Source organism: Myiozetetes cayanensis, unplaced genomic scaffold, assembly GCF_022539395.1.
Source record: "Myiozetetes cayanensis isolate MyiCay16 unplaced genomic scaffold, myiCay2020 scf6-25, whole genome shotgun sequence".
Classification (NCBI taxonomy): Eukaryota; Metazoa; Chordata; class Aves; order Passeriformes; family Tyrannidae; genus Myiozetetes; species Myiozetetes cayanensis.
Genome location: NW_026087853.1, coordinates 31,858,524 through 31,879,399, shown reverse-complemented (window position 1 = coordinate 31,879,399; position 20,876 = coordinate 31,858,524). Strand labels below are relative to the sequence as shown.

At 35.7% G+C, this 20,876-nt stretch overlaps 1 protein-coding gene across 1 annotated transcript in view; it reads right to left on the bottom strand.

The window, feature by feature from the left end:
* PALS1 (protein associated with LIN7 1, MAGUK p55 family member) overlaps window positions 1-20,876 on the bottom strand; it is a 56,483-nt gene that overhangs the window by 17,037 nt on the left and 18,570 nt on the right. The window contains exons 2-3 of the mRNA XM_050334994.1: window positions 11,176-11,684; window positions 3,741-3,953 (exon numbers count right to left, since the gene is read on the bottom strand). Of these exons, the coding sequence (XP_050190951.1) occupies window positions 3,741-3,953; window positions 11,176-11,538 (576 nt within the window). The 5' untranslated portion in view covers window positions 11,539-11,684. The remainder of the gene's footprint in view (window positions 1-3,740; window positions 3,954-11,175; window positions 11,685-20,876) is intronic.

Here is a 20,876-nt window from a genome sequence, read left to right as displayed (position 1 = left end):
GAATAATTTGATTATTCAAAACTTTAATAGTTCCTCCCTGCTTTGAGAGAAAGATACATCTCTTATTTGTTTATTTAATGAAGCACTAGGAAAGCTTCAGGCTGCCAAATACACCACCTATTACACCAGTACTGCTGCATGTCAGAGTCCTTTGTAACTCATGGTAATGAATCCCACAGCTTTATCAGACTAAGAAATTTGAAGTAGCCTGTCATTCCAGAAGTGAAACACTACATAAAGCGTAGGCAATCCACGCTATGTGGCCATAATTGTATTTTCTTAACTCTTCGGACTAGTTTTTATTGTTAATTAAGTTAACTTTAGTTCAAGCAGCCCTCCAAAAGCTATTAATGTGGTTTCATTATACACACACCACAGTTGGGAGGCATGTATGGTGGAGGCATGTGCTGGAGTGATATTAAACATTCAGAATTTAACTGCACCTGCAAAATCCTGTTGTTGTTTACTCTCAGGTGAGAAGGACTGTCAGATGGAATATACATACACGTTCTAGTGCACTTAACACTAGAAGTTTCAAGCTTCCACTGCATCCCCTCAAAAGTAGTGATCTGGTTAGTTTGCCTGAATTTGCAGAAGCAACAGTAACAAATCGAAAACATTTAGAAACATAGCCTATATAATTTGAACCTATTAAGTACATTTAATAGCAAGAACATCTTTAAGGTATTTGGTATGTGCTGTTACAGGACAAAAGTTATAAACTGTGTTGAATGCTGCATCAAATACTCTTACAAGGTCAAGATTCAGACCATGTTCCCATAATCCTTGCCCCCATCTTGGTCAAGTTTAAATGGATTTAAAGTCAATTTAATTACACTTGATGTTTACTGGTTATTTTTATTTAAGACTTTGAGTTCACCACATTACATGAAGAAAAGCTTTCTCAAATTCCTTAAGCTCAAGTGCTTCATTCCACCTTTTTAATTCAATTAAAGTTTCTTAAAAAAAAAAAAAAAACTTAAGCTGTTTCTGTCTGGTTATCAGAAATGGTAGGAATAGTTAACTGTACAGGTATACTACTAATTTTAAGTATTTTCTAAAGAGAAATAGAAAATTTTAAAAAAAGTACACTTCTATAAATAATATTACTTTTTTTTTTTTAAAGCGAGGATGTTGCCTTTCGAAACTGTGTTGCAAACTGTCTTTGCCTATTAGAGCTCTTCTCTTCCACAGCATATAGCCTCAAACAAAATATGTCTGTAGCTTTAAATTAGGGCACACACTCCAAAACAGTTTCAGAGTTATACACTGTCACTGATGACCTGTGCACTAAAATATGCACACTAGCACTACCTGCCACTTAAAATTAATGTCACGCATGGATCTGCTATTTTTCTTCCTTGTAATGTCTTATGGCTTTATCGTGAAGATGTTATCAGTATCTTAAATCCAGGCTTCTGCAAATGTCTTTTCAAAAACACTCTGAAGTAAGTAAAGGAACTGCTTTCTGGGGGAGCTTCCCATGCCTATGCTTAGGGATGGAAAAAGCAAAAGACAACTAAAAATCAGAGTACAAGAAAAAACTTTTGCATGCAAGATAGACACACTGTCAGGGTTAAAAAACCCCACACCAACAACAAACCCCAACAAAACAAAACAAAAACACCACCAACTTTTTCTAAAGCAGAAATAATTTCCTCCCATACTGCTACCATAACAAATACAGAAGCCTTTCCAAAAATGAATAAAAGATCTGAAAGGCAAACATAAGATCTTCTATTCAGACAAGACAAGGAAATACAGAATGATGTGAATGAAGGCCTCAAGGTGTTCCTCCTCTCGAGACACTTCTGTCAGACACAGAAATATTTGACCTGAATTTCTAGCTCTATCATTTTAGGATGTTATTTAACATATTGCAAAATACAAGTCACTTAAATACATGAGAAGCTGAATCACTAGGAAACTAGATAACATCTAAAAATGGGCACAGACATATGCAAAATATTGACTTTTCAGGAATTTCAAGGCTGGACAAGACAGGGATGGGAGATGAAGAATCAAAATGAGTGCAGTGATATGTTTGCCTTTTATGTAATAGTCTTGCAGGTGATGATCAAATTGTGTTGGTTTAAAAACTTTGGATTAATGAAATATTTTCTTTTTGCTTAACCTTCTTCATGGACTGGTAAGAGACACAAAACTGGCTTTGCACCACCTTCTGATTTTAGGATTTACCAAATCACCTGAAAAAAAGAGAAGAATATGTTGGGAAGGTAAGGGGCAGTGAAAATTGGGCAGGAATGTGAAATTTTGAAAACAAATCTAGAGTTTTCCTAGGTGTATTTTCTTCTTGGAAACTTCTATTAAGTAGCAAATGAAAGGAGATCATATTAACAAATGGGAAAAACCAACTTTCTTAAGAGTTAAATCTTTCCTAAAAGTTAACCTTTAAGAGTTAAATCTGTAATTACAAAAGAAATTCAAAAAATCCTGGCTTGTATTGAATGCAATCCCAAACTAGGCCTAAGTATAGTGGATACTTGGGGAAGTAGTTTACAAACAGAAGTTAACTGAAAAGGTTCCTTCAGACTTAAAGACTCTGAAGAAGCCCAGTGAGGATTCTGAAGCAGCCTACAGGCTGATGAACAAGATGAGGAAAGCTCATACATAAAATACTCCCAGCCTGGTTTTGGTACAGTCTTACTGACAAAGTTAAATTCCTAAACTGCAATTTAATCAGCACATGTATCTTTAGACACCATTTAAATGATGCCCCTCAAGAATCAGTAATTTTTTTCTGTGAAAGAACTTCAAGCTTGCTACAATACTGTTGACTTACAAGGTTAAAGTCCAGAAAAAGGAAGGAGAGTGGAAAAATCTGTTGAAAAAAATTGCCTCAGGCAGAAAGAAAACCAGATACTAAAACAAACAAAACCAAAACCACCCACCAACACCCACAACCTGTTGCCAAACTGAAATACCCCAACCAATATACCTGAGTCAGTTTGGCTCACTGGGTGCCAAATGTTGGAGCCTGTATCCAGCCTCTAGATCTGGTTTTGCTGAACTGCAGTGCTAGACTTGCACTGATACTGGTATTTAAGCTACCTAGTTCAAAGTTAACAAACATATATTCATCTAAGATGTAGCCACACTTCACGTCAATATATACATGAACCAGGAAAAGTGTGACAAAAGTTACTGAGCAACCCTCAGAATATTTTAACAATTTCTAAAAAACATCAAATCTTATAAAAGAGTTGTCAGCTGTCAGACAAAAATTTAAGTGTAATCTGACCATCACAGCAGTAATTAAAACATTGAAATTAAGTATTAAGAGATCTGTTGCTCACTTTAAAGCAGAATGCTTGTTTCCAGTGTGGTTGCATTTTCAGAGATGCTTCCCACTCTAAGAACCATGGTTTAATTCAGAGCAAAGCCACAGTAAGAGAAAATTGTAACTCAATCCCTGAATGCTTGAAAAGAATATTGATGGTAAGAGTTAGATTTTCACAACTGCTCCTTTTTCCTATGTCTAAACATAGTACCTTCTCTGTTACGTATCTATCCATGCTAAAAATGGAGTCCCCATCCCCAAAATATTTTTCTGGTTACTGCTTGGAAATCTGGAAGAACCGGATATAGCAATCAGTGACTATTATAATTCCTTTCATATTCAACATTCAGTAACTCAGACAAGCTTGACGAGTACATATTTCAACAGCAGCCATGATTACAGGTTTCACATATATCACAGGGATGCATTCTGTACATACCTCTTGTGCCAGTTCGTGTGCATTGGAGATGAGAGGGTATGGAGGGCTGGCTTTGTTCATGTGCACAGTAACAGCATTGTGTATCTTAAATGCATTCTGAAAATCGCTATTTTGGACAAGCTGTAAAATGAGTGAGATGTCCTCTTGGCTCTGAGGGTCTACCAAAACGTGCTGGATATGTTTAAGAGAAGTTAACAGTTCTTCCACTTCTAGGTAAGAAATAACAAAATACAAATAGGATATGAGTTAACAAGATAAATAATTAAGGAATGTTTACATTAAGATTTATCCTCCTGTTCAGTTTTTAAATCAGTAGTGATGTATGCAAGTTTATTAGTTATCCATATTCACTCTAATATTTGGTAGCAGAATATAACTGAATTAAAAAAAAAAGTAGAAAAAGGTAGAAACCCCCCCAAACAAACAAACAAAAAAACCCCAAGTCAGTAAGATAACAGAGAGAAAAGCTGATACACTGCTCAGATTTAAATTCCTATTGCAGGAGCAGTTCTTCTGCAAAAGAAATTGCTTATATGTAAAAGATCCCATAACTGCAGTTCATATGCAGCTAAATGTGAAAGAGGGACTGCATTGCAATATGAAAATAACCACTTTGCTAAGCTAATCTTGATGCACTGAATATTCACCGATACTTGATCCACCTTTCCATTTGCATCTGCCATATATGGCAGATATGAATGTATCTCAGTCAAACATTGCCTACTTATAAAATGTGTGTTTGATAAGTTAAATATGCTCAATTTATAAACATAAAATTATGCTCAGTCTTAGCACATTAAAATAAAAACAATGAAAAAATATCACGTATGAACATCTATGAGTTTTGAAAGTTATCTACACCAGAAGAAAGACCACATCTTTTACCTGCAAGAGTATGGGTTGTGCTGGGGCAATGAAATATTATAACATTTTAATATGTTAAATTTTAATAACCAGTTTCTATATGTTTGTAAATACATGTACTACATTCTTGAATTTCAAGAACTGATCTGATGCTTTACAGGTGCTTCCCAAAGACTTTTATATTTTTTTTAAACCAATCCAAATTTTTGCAAAGTATGTCACTTCTCAATATTAAGTACTTCAGAAACTACCTAACACAAGGAGTATGAATCAAACCCAGGTGAAAAATCCTCAAACAGACCAAAAAAATGGATGTTTTGAGTCTCAAACAATATACATGTTTTCACACATTATCTGAAAAAACCTGTTCAGCCACCAGAGGTCGGTCAGCTATCTTGTATTTTAATAAATGCAAGTACATTTAACTTTTGAATCCCGGTGCTTTCAAAAAGAGAAAAACAAAGAAAATCCCAAATTTTGACCTCAGTATCAACTAAGAGTTTTAATCTCCCTTACTGATATCAAAATATCAGCTTTGAGAATGATTTAAGTTTTAGCAACCTTCATTTATTCATTATGAGCTAACAAAATTAGGAACGCTATCAAGATATCAGCTAAGTTGGTTTTTACATGAAAAAATCACAGATTCTGTTAACTCACACGAATACTTCTATTAAGAAGTTTCCATTACATATTTTTAACCTCAAATTCATCAGTCCACTGAATACAAGCCTTGACTCAAAACTGTTGAGAGCAAGATAAAAAATGGTTGATAAACAGGCACGTGAAAACCATACAGCCTAATAAAATATGCACTTTAAACAAGTTTAATGGTTTTAATTTCCAACAACCCATGCTTACATATCTGCTGCCAATTCTGAGTTTGCAAGTTAGTCTTCTCTATTATAAAGGGAAACAAACAAGCCAGAGCTACTACTCTTTACTGTCTGCAGGACAACAATAAAAAAGTAATAAAACCCCTCCAAAGCCATTTCACACACGCTAAAAACATCCTAACCACCAAAGGTCAAGGGCTTCTTCCTGTAACCACCAAGGGAATAAAGGGCAGCAGTTGCACAGAAAGTTTGGATACCGGCTGTGCAGGATATTCCACTGGTGAAATTCAGAACAACTCACAACACTAATTAAGGTTGCCAACGTCTCACTAGGAAATTGTGTACACAATATACTGCCTACCACATGGGGAGAAATACCCTTTGGAGAGAAAGATAAAGAACACTCTACAAGTAAGAATATTTGCTAAACAGGATGATGTCAGCTGGCAAAATTCTTACCTAGTGGAGTACGCAGAGAACTAAAGTATCTCTGCAACTCATTCTCTCAAGTCTGAGGAAGTGCACTATTTTCAAGCATTAAGAAAAATAAAAGTGTGTAAAACAGATGTTATCTTATAGCTCCCACTGATACCTGTTCAATTAAGAAACATCTCAACTCAAAGTTCTGTTATTTCTTACTTTTGCTGGATTCAACAAGCAGTGAGTGAGGTGTTAGAGAAGAAACTGACCTTTTCTAACTCCTCCTGCAATTATTATTTTATTCCATTATTTCTGAATTGTCTCTCCTTCCTTATATATCTGAAAATTCAAATACACATATACAAATGCACATATACACCATTCTTTCTAATACCTACAAGATATAAATTCATACAGACAGACATATTACTCTGTATCTATAAGAAAGACATTCTGTTCCTAGATATCTTTATATATTCTCTTTTCAGCACTTTGCCAGTTCCTTCTGTGCTGCCCTTTCTTACAAATACCACAGCACTCTCTTCCCCATATAATTCCTTTCTACAGTGAGGCTTCACCTGCTGGATGCCAAAGCCTTATACCAAGTGATTTCCCATCGACACGAAAAAGCAAACAAATATACCTCTCATCACAATGATAAAAGAGAGATAATGCTTGAAAGGAGCACAATGAAATATTCCTCAAAAGATAGCAATCAATTTTCTAGTCACTTGTTTAATAAAAAACCCATACACATAAACCCACATACAAATCTGGCTTTATGCACGCCTAATTCTCTCTAGGTTCCTGCTTCTAAATTCTAGATCACAGATTAGATTTTGGTGCAGGGTTTGGTTTTCCTTGTTGGTTTTGGTCTTTTTAAAATAGCAATAATTAAAAAAAAAAAGCCAGGTAATGAAAGCCTCCATCTCTAGCTATTTCCTGTTGAAAGACTGTCTTGAGGAAAAAAAGTTCAGTAAAAGACTAACATCTGCATTTACTCACAGAAAAGTCAGGGTTCTTTTGCAGAACAAGTCCATTTTTTAATTGCAGATCAGTGAGCAATCAAATACTGATTTTTGTCAAGTCTTCTTTTACAAGAAGGGTTGCAGCCTTTTTCCATTAGACTATGAAATGGCTGGAATGTGAGTGAGCACTCTGCACTACACGCATTAATCAAAAGACTGCCAGGGCAGAAGTATGCAACTGCAGGGGAGGACCTGCGGTCACAGCTTAACATCTTAAATTAAAAAATTAAGAAAAGAAAATAAATGTTGTTTATCACCCAAAACAAGAAGTTAAGAACAGCAAGCTTAAGAACATAGGTTTTATTATATGTCAGCACTAATATTTTCATTCCCAAGCTTTTTTATAGATCTCTAGAGTACTCTGTGTGCTGGTGCCATCACTTTAATTCTCCAAATATAACTTGAATCATGGGGCTAAGAAAAGTAGTTTCGGTAAAAGAATATTTCTGAAAATCTACTTGTAACATATTTATAAATAAGTTTTGGCCAAGGTATAAAAGCAAAAAAGCTTTTCCCTTAAAAAAAAATCACAGTAGTCAGAAAGGATTTACTTCCATGAAATGTCAGTTACTCATTTAACTAAGTTAACTGAATGAACTGTAGCAAACAAAACCAGTCTACATTTCATAGAAGCATACTGCTGTGAAAAAGCCAGTTAAATGCTCATGTTCTAGGTGCAGAGAATGTTATTTCCATTGAGACAGCTGTCTAAATCACATACTGTTTTGATAATAAACATGCCCTTTAAAATTCTTCTGATTAAGTGTCCTCCTTTGTTCTTGTAAATAAAATCTGACTTGTTTAATCTAGTCTGCTTTTTTTTTTTCTATGATAAAAACATGAAAGACTTGGCAAAGATCTGCCAAATTAGACACTGGCACTTAGAAAATTATTTTTAAAATACAGACACACTGGTCAATAATCTTACTTAAGAGATGTATCTTCAGAAGAAGCTCTATGGATTAGCACGGACACAAGCAAAATTACAGTCAGTATTTTAAAAAATATTGAACAAGGGTAGTTTAGCACCTCTATAACTCACTAGAAGCTGTCCAGGCTTATTTGGGGTTTTCTAATCAAGCTCAGAGATTTGTGAAAGTGACTAAGCACATTACCCTGGACAGCAAAAGTGGAAAGGGGGAAAGAGCAGGAGCAGTGTAGATCAGAAATTCAGTAAAACCAAAGAGACAACTACAAAAAATTTCACATGCTAGCAGTGATTTTTTTTAATAAAGTCATAGGCTAGTAAGTTCCCTGGAGACCAGAAAGTTGTATATGTAAATTTAAAAAAAATCTGGCCTTTCTAATTCAGGTTTTGAATAAAAAAGCAAAAGTAATAATGGATTCAAATTCCCTCTCTCCATCTGTATTATTCTGTAATTGTATTTGTATATAAATACATATTCAGAAGACAATATTCCTAGCCCTGATACTAATCAGAAACAGACATCTTTCAGGAAAAAAAGTATTCTTCCTTTGAAATTCAGCATTAGTGTCAGATGTTAGAAAGATTACTCCAGAAACTGGACATGCTTAATAGTAGAGGAAAACTTTGGAAGAGTTCAAGCTACTGCAGAAGCACTTTGCTAAATTTAAAATTTAACCTAGTTTTGATTCTTTAGGGACTGCAGAGGTTAGAAACCCACAGCATTTCACTTAGAACTATTTTCTCCTATGTTTGCAACAACTCAACATCACAGTTGAGTATAATCAAAAGCACCACTCTTAATAACAGAATAGGTCATTTGGTTCAACCTCCTTGCGCAAGCAAGGTCACCCTAGATCACATGGCACAGGATTGTGTCCAGACAGTTCCTGAATATCTCCAGTGAGGGAGACTCCACAACCTCTCTGGGCAATCTGTTCCAGTGCTCAGTCACCTGCAGAGGAAAGAAATTCCTCCTCATGTTCAGATGGAACTTTCTGTGCATCAGTTTCTGCCTGTTACTTCTTATCCTATTGCTTGGCACCACTGAGAAGAGCCTGGATCCATCCTCTTGACACCCTCCCTTCAGATACTTATCGACCTTGATGAGGTCCCCTCTCAGTAATCTCTTCTAATGGCTGAACAAGTTCAGGTCCCTCAGCCTTTCCACAGGAGAGGTGCTCCAGTCCCTTAATCATCTTTGTTGCCCTCCACTGGACCCACTCCAGGACCTCCACGTCTCTCTTGTACTGAGGAGCCCAGAACTGGACACAGTACTCCAGGTGAGGCCTCAGCAGGCCTGAGTAGAAGAACTGGATACCTCCCTTGACCTGCTGGCCATGCTTTTCCTGATGCACTCCAGGATACCATTGGCCTTCTTGGCCACAAAGGCACACTGGTGTCTCACAGAGCGCTAAATATAAATCCTCTCTGCTTCAATCTTAAGTCTATCTGATCCAAACAATGATCACATCCAAACTTTAATTACAAAAGGGGAATTTGTTCTTGTGGACAAAAATCACCTAGTCATTTTCCTTCAAGATGCATCCTATCTCATATATTGCGATTTCCTAATTTACCTCTTTCCACATACACACCTCTGTATTCTTCCTGTCTCCAGTGTTTGGTGTTTCTCTTCTTATGTCAAGTATTCACAGACTCCTACTTCAATTCACACCAATCTCTCCCCTTCTATACTTGCTGAGCCAAAACTAGTTTCCTCCTTCCAGCTTTTCACAAATATTTTCTCTGACAATCCCACAGCTTCTCCTGCAGCCTGTACCCTTTTTAACACTTCACTGAAAGATCTTAAAACCCACCTTTCATCATCACAGTTTCTCCATCATTATCTCTCCTGTTCAAACAGCTTCAGTCTACTCCAATTCCTTACTGGTTCTCAAGCATATCACATCCATATGCATTACTCCTTTCTCATCACTACCAGCTTCCATAGCTAGTTGTTTTGCACCCAGCCCTCCCTCCAAGTTCTCAGCATCTCAGGCATGAAACCTAGTCCCAGCTTTCTAATTCCAAATTACTCTTTCCTTCCTTCTGTAGTTCCAATTTCCAATTCCTCCAGTAGTAAGTCTTCAGAGCTTTTGGTCACTGTGGTGGCTAAGCAAGTCCCAACAGAAGTCACTGCTACTATTTGATGTCCATCTTTGCATCTTCTGCTTCATGCTCCCTCTAGGAAGTGAATTTCACAATCAAATACCTAACACTTCATAAAGTTAAGGAGGGAATTTGCTTCTTACAAAGAGATGTCTCAGAGAGAAGCTGACAAGCTGTGTACTAAAACAAGGTACACCTGCCTTGTTTGTAACTGACCCTGCTTTCCACAGGAGGTTGAACAGGATGACTTCCTGATGACCCTTTTAATCTAAGTTTTCCTAAAGAGGGATTGGTACAATAAGGATTACCAGAGGTTATGGAGCTGAGACGTGTCTTTAGCAGAAATGTTGCTTGGGCACACAAACAGATGAAGTAAAAAAAGAATAAATTGGCAATTTCATAGCTATTTTTCACTCTCTGGTCTCAACTACCAGCCAATAGGAAAAAAAATTGCAAGAATGTTTAGTGCAGCCCAAAGAAAGGGCTGCCTTTTTAAAGCAGTCTGGATCTGCTAACAGACATAGATTTGGAAATCTGAACTGGACTCCTACAAACTCCAAATGCCTCTTTTTCACTCCAGTGACATAACACATTCTATTTTAATAGATACTTATGTTTGAGAAAGAAAGGCTAGAAACTTTTTCTACATAAGCACAGTTAAAACAATGACAGATATGAAATGGAAAGTTTCAGCATCTACTTCTTCAAAGATTATTGACATTACAATTTCATCAATGTCTAAGGGTCAAGGTAAACAGATTTTCATTATCAACTTTAAGAGAAGTATTGGTGTGATATTTATATTAGATGACAATTGACAATGTAAGAGAGAGTGAGGAAAAAAACACCTGCATGTTTCTCTGTAAAATATTAAAACCGCTTGCATTTTTATTTTAAATGACAATCTGTGTTTATTTATTGCTTATTCTGGTCTTTGGTTCATCCAACATCAAAAACGTGGGTATTACTTGCATTGTTTTCCCTGGTCTTAAGAAGATAAAGACATCAACTGAATTCATTAGTTATCTACAGGGTATTTCATTGTTTCCTGAAAGCATCAGTTTTAAAAACTTTGCTGAGGCACATAGTCTGATGTTTGACTAAATAAAAAAAAAAAAGCCACCAAAATTCCAAAGGACCAGACTTTAAATCTGAATAGGAAAAATTAGCTGAATTAGGTTTTCAGTGGCCTAAAAGAACATTAATATCAATTAAATATTTATTCCACTCACTGCATTTTACCTACCTAGTGTCTTCACAGTGTAATGAGGACTCTCCAAAACAATTCCTTCTTCTGTGTCAAATATTGGATTATCTATACCAGTTTTAGGAGGAATTTGTGCTAGTTTCTTTAGCCTCATGGAAGCAGTAAGGTCCAGTTCTTGCTTCTTTCCCTCTTCTTCTCGTCTGCGCCTTATGTCTTCCTGTTGCTGACGGATTCGCTCAAGTTGAGCGCTCCGTCGCACGGGCATCATCCTGGAGCCCAAATCCCCAGGGCAATCAACAGCCATTTCTCTGTGCTTCTGAGGTTCCTCAGGAGATGCGAGATCCACATTTTTTGTCTCATTGTCAGAATCTTCTGTGATATGTCCATTCATATGAGAAGTTGTCATGATTATTTGTAATTACGCTTATGCTCTTCAAATACAAATGCTGCTGTTTGGCCAGTTTTCGTTATAATGTTGTGTGAAATCCATCATAAATTTAAAAATGTTTCCCTTCCATCACAAGACGCTTGAGAAACATCCAGGAGGAAAATCTGATGAAAGATAAGTCAAAAGAAGTTAATGAGTAACTGCATTAATAAGAAAACACCTAAGGTCCCCAGGCGTCAGGACAATGGAACTTTTCGTCCCCATTTACATAGCACTTCTTCCCCTACTAAGAACTACAGAATCCTTATAAATCTTTTTCATACATTTGAGTAAACTTCATGTGCCAATGTTAGAAAAGGAACACTGTTTAAACTAATATTAAAGCCTCTTACGTTCCCCAGTGAAAGCAGTGGTGATTCCGTACTTAACACAAGTGCAAAGCAGCAGTTTTCTGAGAGTTCCCACCCAGTTTGAATTTATTCTTTCATTCTTAAAAATTCTAACACAAACCATGCTTACACTCCTAGAAACACTAAATATGAAAAACTTGCTATTAATGACATATTCCTAAGTAGTTTAGGATGTTAAACATCAGTAAAGATATCTGCATTTATTGTTCATAACTTGAGGCATTTATATGTGAACATTGCTTCCCAGGTTCAGAAAAGACAGGACTGGCACAGAGTTGTTCCAAAAGATACTATATAAAGCGGTCTGGAACTGCACTTACACATTTCCAAATAAAGTCCTAGGATAAGGGTTGGGCAGTTCCGGTTAGTAGTTACTCTTAATACTTCCTACAGGTACGCATTAAAGCAGGAAGAATTAAATACAAGAGTAAAAATCCTTTGTGTGGGTGTACGGATGTACAGACTGGACAGAGAATAACAATTAGTTTCCACAGTCAAGTAGTGACGTTCCACTATACCCATCCATCTTAATCTGGTTTCCTATTTCTGATGGTTCAGGTCAAAGAATTTAAGTGTCTTGATAAATATAACCACTCAGCTCCTGAATATAATACATATAACAGTGTGTTTTGTACCACATTGCCTTTCTGTATCACCATGCCAGTGATACATTATCTTCAATCTAATTGAAACGTCATAAAATTACTACATAGTTGTGTACCGTATTAGCAATATACTTAATTTTCCAAGTTACTTTTAATCCTTTTTTTTTTTTAAGTTACTGAAAGGAAATACTGGAAAATATCTCAAAGTTTTATTATACACTGGATACACTGGAAGCACTGAGACATAAAAGCCCCAAAACAACCACCAACTTTCTTAAACTAAATGTTTTTGTCTGGAGGAGTAAGAGAGAGATGCTTATGTTGTAATTAAGTTAAAAATTAAATATCTATAGTAATGTTTTGGAGGAGCAGCAATAGAAACTCCTACACAAATTTCTGCCAGCTTGCAATTCTAAATAAGTGCAGCTTCTCATTTTCATAAGGAGTAGCACACAGCTACACACAGTAACACTGAAATAATTTCCTGTACTTGTTTCCTGTCTAGCCAATACTAAAATAGTTATTACAAAAATCTTCGAAGAAGAAAATTAAATTAAAACATTGTATGGTAGTAAAAATCCCTTTTGGGCCCTTAAAAGACACTTAACTGTACTGCACTGATATGTTCGACATTCCCACATTCAGGAAAAAAAACATGCAACAAAGAAGCCAATCAAAACCCTCATGGTACTGGCGCCAGCACTGCATGTACTTCACAATTATTTAGTGCCTATAAAGCTTTCAGATAGTGTCCAACTTAAAAAGAACAGCTTTTCAAAGAATAATGTCACAAAATTAGCATTCAAACAGGGTTAATATAAAGCACCACGTTAAAAAGAAACAGTCTCTGAATTTCAGAGAAAGGTAGATAACAATTAAGCAAAATGATCCTCGGAAAGCCACTTTTCCCTTTCTGAAAAGGCAACTTCACTGTACAGAAATACCAATCCCCAAAGAAGGAAGTCTCATTAGGTACAATAAAATTGCAAAGAACTCTGATTTAACTGTGGGTGGAAGATTAATTCAAACTCTTTTTCACCTGCACTGTATTGGTCACTGCTTGTCTGGAGACTGAGCCTTTTCAAAGTTACACTCATCTCTTTTCAACTCTGCCAAGTTGAAAGAAAACTCACATTCCTCAGTCTATATGGTACAACCAACAGGTGCTGAAACAATTTGAGAGAATGAATAATATTTATTTAATCAGTATTAAAGATCTCAAAACCAGTATGTGAGGACGTGCAGCACGTAACATGTAACTTTACACTCAATCATGCGTAATCTAAATGATGTTACACTCACTAAAGAATCTTAATCAGAAAGAATCATCAGAAAATTAAGTTGATGGCAAATATTTAATAATTGATCAAAAATATTTACAGTGAGATTAGCTACATCTCCTCCACCAAATTTAAAAGTACCAGCTAAAAAAGGGCACACTTAAACCTCACATATTTGTATGTAGAATGAGAAGATTTAATACCTCTTTAGTTTAGTAATAAGCACTGAAGACCAGAGAGACAAAAATATAGTCTGAAGTAGATATTAATAGGTAATCTTAGCAACATTGTTTACACTTCCAGTATAAGTTGTATGCAAGATACAAAGGGTGTATAAATTCTTGGAACAGGGTAACCAAGACAAGTGGCATGTGATAATAGCTGCTTCCTTTTGGTATTTAAGATCTGAGCCAACCAGGTAAAAAAGAAACAAAAGTTACAGAAAATCAGAGCTCTCCTGCAGTCACACTTTTACAGCAATAGTCAGAAAACCACAATAAAAATTTAAGTGAGTTTCGGAATTTTAAATACAAAGTAATTTAGATATCCCAGAAAGTCAGATACCTCTGAAACAAGCAATAAACAGTACAGCAAAATAATCACACTCAGTTAATACAAAACATGATACAAAATATCCCAGATCAGGCAGACTAAAATTTGATGTTACTGAAACATCAAACCAACTACACAAAAACCAGATGCCCTAAATACAACCAGTTGGTAATCCATAAAAGCACAGGCATGCTGCAAGTCTGGAATGCTGAACAACTTCCTTTAATCAAAGAACTTCTGGAAAGACCCCTTCCAAACCTAAACCCACTCTTCTTTCTACTGTCTCAAGTCTGCATCAGAGATCACAAAGCCTCATCTCCAAGAGTTTTGGAAAAATACTACTGCCCAACTGCAAGAAATGAAATCAGCACATAAGGGAAAAATATTCAGATCATCTCTGAAGTCCCTCTCTACAGTGGTCCTAAGAGTGTAAAATGTAAAATATAAAAATGATAAAATGTTAACTTGGTCCTCAAATAAAGGGTGTGGTATAGCTGAGGTTAAAAATAAGATTTAGCTTAAGACAGGCACCAGGAACAGAAAATTTTATTCTAACCAATAAGCATGGCATCAAAAGTCTTACGAAGAATAATTTCAGAAACTCTTGGCTTTTCTGTCTGAAAGTTTCTTTTGCAATTTTAAAAATTCTGTGATAGCAACAATAAGGGAAGGTTGTTATAACAAGTCTCTTCTCTGCAAGTTGTGGATCATCCAATAAAACAGTTTTTCAGCCCAAGGAAAGTTTATTTTGCTAAATTAATACTTAGAACTATGGAGGAAAATTTACAGACATATTCAATAATACTAATTTTTACTACTTCATATGTACAATCTGTATAACAACATTTATAATTAAGAGAATTCCTTTCTGCTTTAGAACTTGGTAGTAACAGTTTCTATGTTTTTTAGATATGTACAAGTCTCTATTACACAGAGTTTGCTTGCTCAGAGTTTAATAGGGTTAAGTCGTGGTTTGGACCATCTTCCTTTGAACTGTCGATATCTAACTGGGGAATCACAAGACCTGTAAAGCTTTCCAAACAAAGCAGATTTATGAGTCTGTCTGTCCAACTTCATATCACAAGTCTTACCAACACAGTCCTGGAAAGCATATGTGAAAGTCTCTTCTTCACAGATCACTTTTACTTTCGGTCTACAGAGGAGGGTTTTTATAAACTGACAACGTTAGCACAGATGTTGAGAAAGAGCACTTCAATCACTCTGATCACCATCAGGTATCATGTATAAGATTCTGACTATCAAGTAATTATGAACGGCAACCAAACCATATTTCTGATGAAGTTCAAACCAGCAAAATTAAAGAAAAAAACCACAACTACTGTCTAGCTAGCTATACCTGCTGCTCTCAAAAATACTGTATTTTACAAGCCACCAATCATTCTTCATGCTAACAATGACAGGCTTCTATCATCTTTTTAAACACCCTGAATACACAAACTAGAGCACAGACCCTGAAAGAACACACACACATAACTGTGATCACCTTGGTGTGCAACGTAGATGCTGGTATAAAATACATACTGACAGGGGCAGCAACAGAAGTGCTGTAAAGGGGTTTACGTTTTCACTTGCTTCCTGGGGACTGTGGCTGGTGTGCATAGCAATCCTAATTGCTTTAACAACTAAATTCTGTACAGTAAAATTAAATTTGTCTTGCTTCAGTAACTTCTAAAGAGCAAAAATGACATTTTCTGGAGGCTGAGGTTTTGTGTTACATTTCAGTGGTGTTTAAAATTCTTTCAGTGCTAGAAGTATGATTAGGTCTGATGGTTCCCTTTTTAAAATTCATTAAAGCTACAAATTCTGAACGACTGCAAGGAAGTTCAGTGCTTACCTCCAACTGAATGTCATTAGTTATGGCATAGATTAGAGTATAAAAGCCCAACCTACATCTGTAATTATAATATAAACACAAGAAATATATATTTAAAATCAGCACAGTGCAAAAGATTTATCATCAGCTTAAAATTATATACTATGAGACACACGTTATATTAAAACATTAATTAAAAACAACTGGAAGATGAATTTTAGGCTCCTCAAGTGAATTACAAGTTAGATTAAAATCACATACAAGATGTCTGATTTACTAATAAAACGCGAGCATAAAATTATGCTACAGATCTCTTCCATGTATTATTAATGTCTCACATAATGGTGTGTCTTCTGGTATTTTTACTCAGTACTTCAGATTTCTAAGGAAGTCATATAAAAAAAAATGAAGTCATAAAAATTACAAAATAGCAAAGTAAAACACTTCACAAATAGAAGCTCAGTGTAGGGAAAAAAAGTTTTCCTCGCATCATCTCCCATGCATCATTTTTTATTCAATGGTAAATTTTTTCTTTAAGTGAATCTGCAAAATTAAGAGACATGGAAGCCAATTACATAAAGGAAAACACAACATAAACCATGTTGCACAGCATAAAACTAATCAGTATTTGATGAGAGTTAAAGAGTTTATGATAGAAAATACTTCAATATTTCCTATGGAGCTTAGCAGTACCTGAAATAACTGGTACAGACTGCAGCAGCCTGATGTTTTTCAAAAACAAGTAAAAGCTACAAAACCTCTGACAACTTGATACTTTTTTTCTTTAATTAAAAAAAATGTAGTGGAAAAAAGTAAGTATCTTTACACTAGCTTTGCAACACATTCAAGAATGTGACTTCTAGTGCAGTTTGGTTTTTTTCAGTCTACTATTATTATTTAGACTATTCTTTCCTGTAATTAAACGTTCTAGCATAGACTTGGTAGCGGAAGAAAACTCTTCCTTTAATATCCAGCTGACTCTTAGTTCTAGTAATTTCAGAACAGAGTTCACTATAACACCTGTCAAGCACAGTAAGTCAGAACAACATGAATTTCAAAGGGCTTTCAGACATGCCAAGAGGTTTTAACATTCCATGCTCACTTACATGTGCAAGATACGTGGATCAACAGCAAAAAGGGCTAATGCCTCAAAATGAACCTAATTTTCATCCGTTAGCACTTTCTAAACAACAAAAACACTTTTGAAAAATCAATGTTAACTCACAACATTAAATCACAAAGAAATTGATGAAACTGAAAATTGAGATTCTAAGGTCAGATTCCACTTTCATAAATTGTATAAATAAATTGATCAACATGCAAGCCTGGGAAATTATAAGCACATTTTTATATCACATTTAACAACTGTGGTCTATTTAGACATTTAATTTTATTTGGCTTGTTTTTCTGTTAAGGCAGTGGCACCAATCAAAAAGGTTACAGCTCAAGAACTGGACAGTCTAAATTATCAACTTCAAACGACACAAGTCTACTCCCTACAAAAGACATACAAACAGTGTTTCCATGAAAAAACACACATTGATAGGAGAAGCACATCATGCCAATCAACGTCCACATCCCCAGGACCTCTCTACAGCAATTGTACCTTTGCAGTAGCATAGATGCAAGATACTTTTGCAGCAGTTGTATGAAGAGGAATGAACAACTAAAGCTTATTGAAATTCTTGCCAATCTCTCTGTGAAAAACACATGCTGCACGCTTTATTAGCAGCAACCTTCCTTGGTTAGTATGGCAATAGTGAGCTCCTTTAATCAGTTAAGTTGATAGCACAGATCAAACAGGAAGCTTTCTTTAGTTATAACAAATCTTTCTACTGCATTTATGAATGCTTTTTTTTTCCAGTTACATTAAAATGCTACATTTTACATGCCATAATTCCTTTCTCGTTTAAAATATACACAACCACTTACACATATAATAAAGTTTCAGCTGGGCTGAGAGGGAATGACAACAGAAACAAATTTGAGCAGGCCTCAAAGAGGTTATTGCTAAAAATCACAACTAGACAGAAGAACTTAAAAGACCCTTGCCAAGATCATTTAAGCATATTTTATAATTCAGTAATACAGTATTTAGGTTCTGTTCATTTTTGATATCTGTTTCCTCAAGAAAGCCCTGACATAGTTGAACGCTTATGTGCTGACAAGCCCTAAACTGTGGTGAGAAGCACAGCAGAGGGCAGTCTCTGCAGCAATTAATGAAAACCTGAGAAAAAAAGAACAAAGCTATTTCAAAAAGGAGCTCACAGAAACATCCAAGCTACAGCTCATTAAATGGTCTGACACCCACATCACCCCAAAACAGCACAGTGATATGCCACCCTAGCATCCCACCGTGGCTTAGATTAATAGGCGACAACTATGCATACATTTGAATAACCATATCTAATCAAGTCTTTAACAACAACAATCCCTGTGACAAGAAACAATTATTTTATACACAGATATGAGTGGATAAGATGGATGTCTGCAGGCTGCAATGAAAAGATGACAGAACAGTGAAAATAAAAAGGAATTACCTTAATTTAGCAGTTACTTAAAAATGTTTAGAAACCTTCAAGCATAACAAATGAAGACTAAAGAAATTCCTAGAATTCCAGGGATTGTTAACAGATCGCACAGGACAGCAAGAAGCATGATAACAAGACAGTCATTTCACAGTTTAGACTTCAGCTTTCATTGTCTTTAAAGCAAGGACAGGCATATTTCCTTTAAACAGGGATTATATTCTCTGTGAAATTAAAAATACTGCTGCTATTTTAGTTCTCTAATAAGATTCCACTACCCCCTTCAAATTGTATCCATGTTCACTCAGGCTCTTGCAGCCTGGTCTCATTTTAATCTCCCTATTTTTTAGCATGTTATTTTTAATGCCAATGCTTGCCACTGCTTCAGTATTAATAGCAAACATTCATAGTTACTAGCATGTATATGACACTTTCACTTCAAAGAGTTGACTGAGCCAAAACTAAAATAATCCCAAATTAAACTGAAAATACAATATTCCATAATTTCCATCACATCTGACATTTAAATTCATACAAAATGGTATTAGTTTAGTCCTCCACAGCAAGTTATCCTTAAGCTGTAGTTACAATACTCTTAAAGAAAGATAAATTTCTTCCTTATCTATGTTTTATATTCCAGTACCCACTGAATTCAATAAACATATTTAGAAACATCATCTAAAGAAAATGGGAACATAGCTCTTTCTCTAAAGCTTTTATCCAAAACTGCCAAAACATTAGCTATCTAATTCAACAGTCTTCAGAGAGCATACAGGGATCAAGACTGTCTTCTAATTTTATATGATTGAGCTATAGGCTTTGCAAGTTCAAAAAAGCAAAGTCTCTCACCATTATGTAACAAAGATTCATGTGCTAGCTTCTTTCATGTGGCCATCTTCCTTAGGCTCTTTTCAACTCTCTTTTGCAATATTAACTGAATGTGTGTCAGGAGTGATTTTTAAGTTTGTTTTTTTTTAAATTCTCCCTAATGATTTAAACTGATTAGCCCTGTCACTATACTATTCATAAGTAAGTGGGAAGGGAGAGGACAAGAATCTTCTGACTTTTTTTTCTTACCATGAAAATAAGTTGAGACTTCTAGAGGCTGACATTCTGAAAAACAGAACATAAATCACAAAACTATAAAATTGATGATCTCTGCACTTCACAGAACTCACAGTCACTTACATACCATAAACACAGAACAACCACATTTCATTTGAGCTCTTCTCTTGTTATTTATAAGATGGAAAACCCTAAATCACAAACTATTTTAGCTACTCAGGTCTCTGATGTCCCAAGTTTTTCCTAAGCTCTTCTTAAATTCCTAAACTCATCTGAGATCATGGTGACTGTTTCAGTGAGCAAATCCCTAAAAAACTGCTGCATAAATTTTAAAATTTTCCTTCTAAACTATTTTCTCTTCATGGACAGAATTCCCTAAAGTATCTGTAGTTGATTTTTCTGGAGGACACTGTAAGCAAGGCATACCAGTCATGCATGTTGATTTTTTCCTATGATATCTGTTTCAGTATTACAACTATGATGAGATGTCCTATGAGACAAAGGTGACAAAAGTCCTTGCTACTACACAAGGAAGAAACCATCCTCAACCCACATAAGTTGAATGGATAACTATGGCAAATATATCCCCCAAAGAACCAACTGGTGACAGTCAAAGTTTGCAGAGGATTATGCTAAACTGAATCTGTGCCCATGAAACCTGCTGGGATGCTTCTCACTCCAGAGAAAACAAGTAGCAAAGTCAGAACTCAGAATTTTGCAGACTGAATCAACTGTTCAGAATTTGCAGTGCTGTAGCTTCTTAACACTGTGTCAGTACATTGCAAACATTTCAGTAATTTCTTGAGGGAACTCACATAATTCATGTTTGTGCACAGCTAACTCCCTGACTGCTAGAACAGAACAAAGCTGACTAGGCTTTCAAGTGTGCCCTACTTTTGCATCCTTCAAACGGAATTCAGAGTTCATGAATTTATGACAAGAACAAAAAAAGAGACTGTCACTATGATTGTTTGGACTGTTAAACTGTGCTAGTTTGCTGCTGCTAAAGACTTGCAGTCTCATAGCTCTTGACTGCTCCCTTACCCTCTCCACTTTTGGGCTGAACAGCCAATATCTTCTCC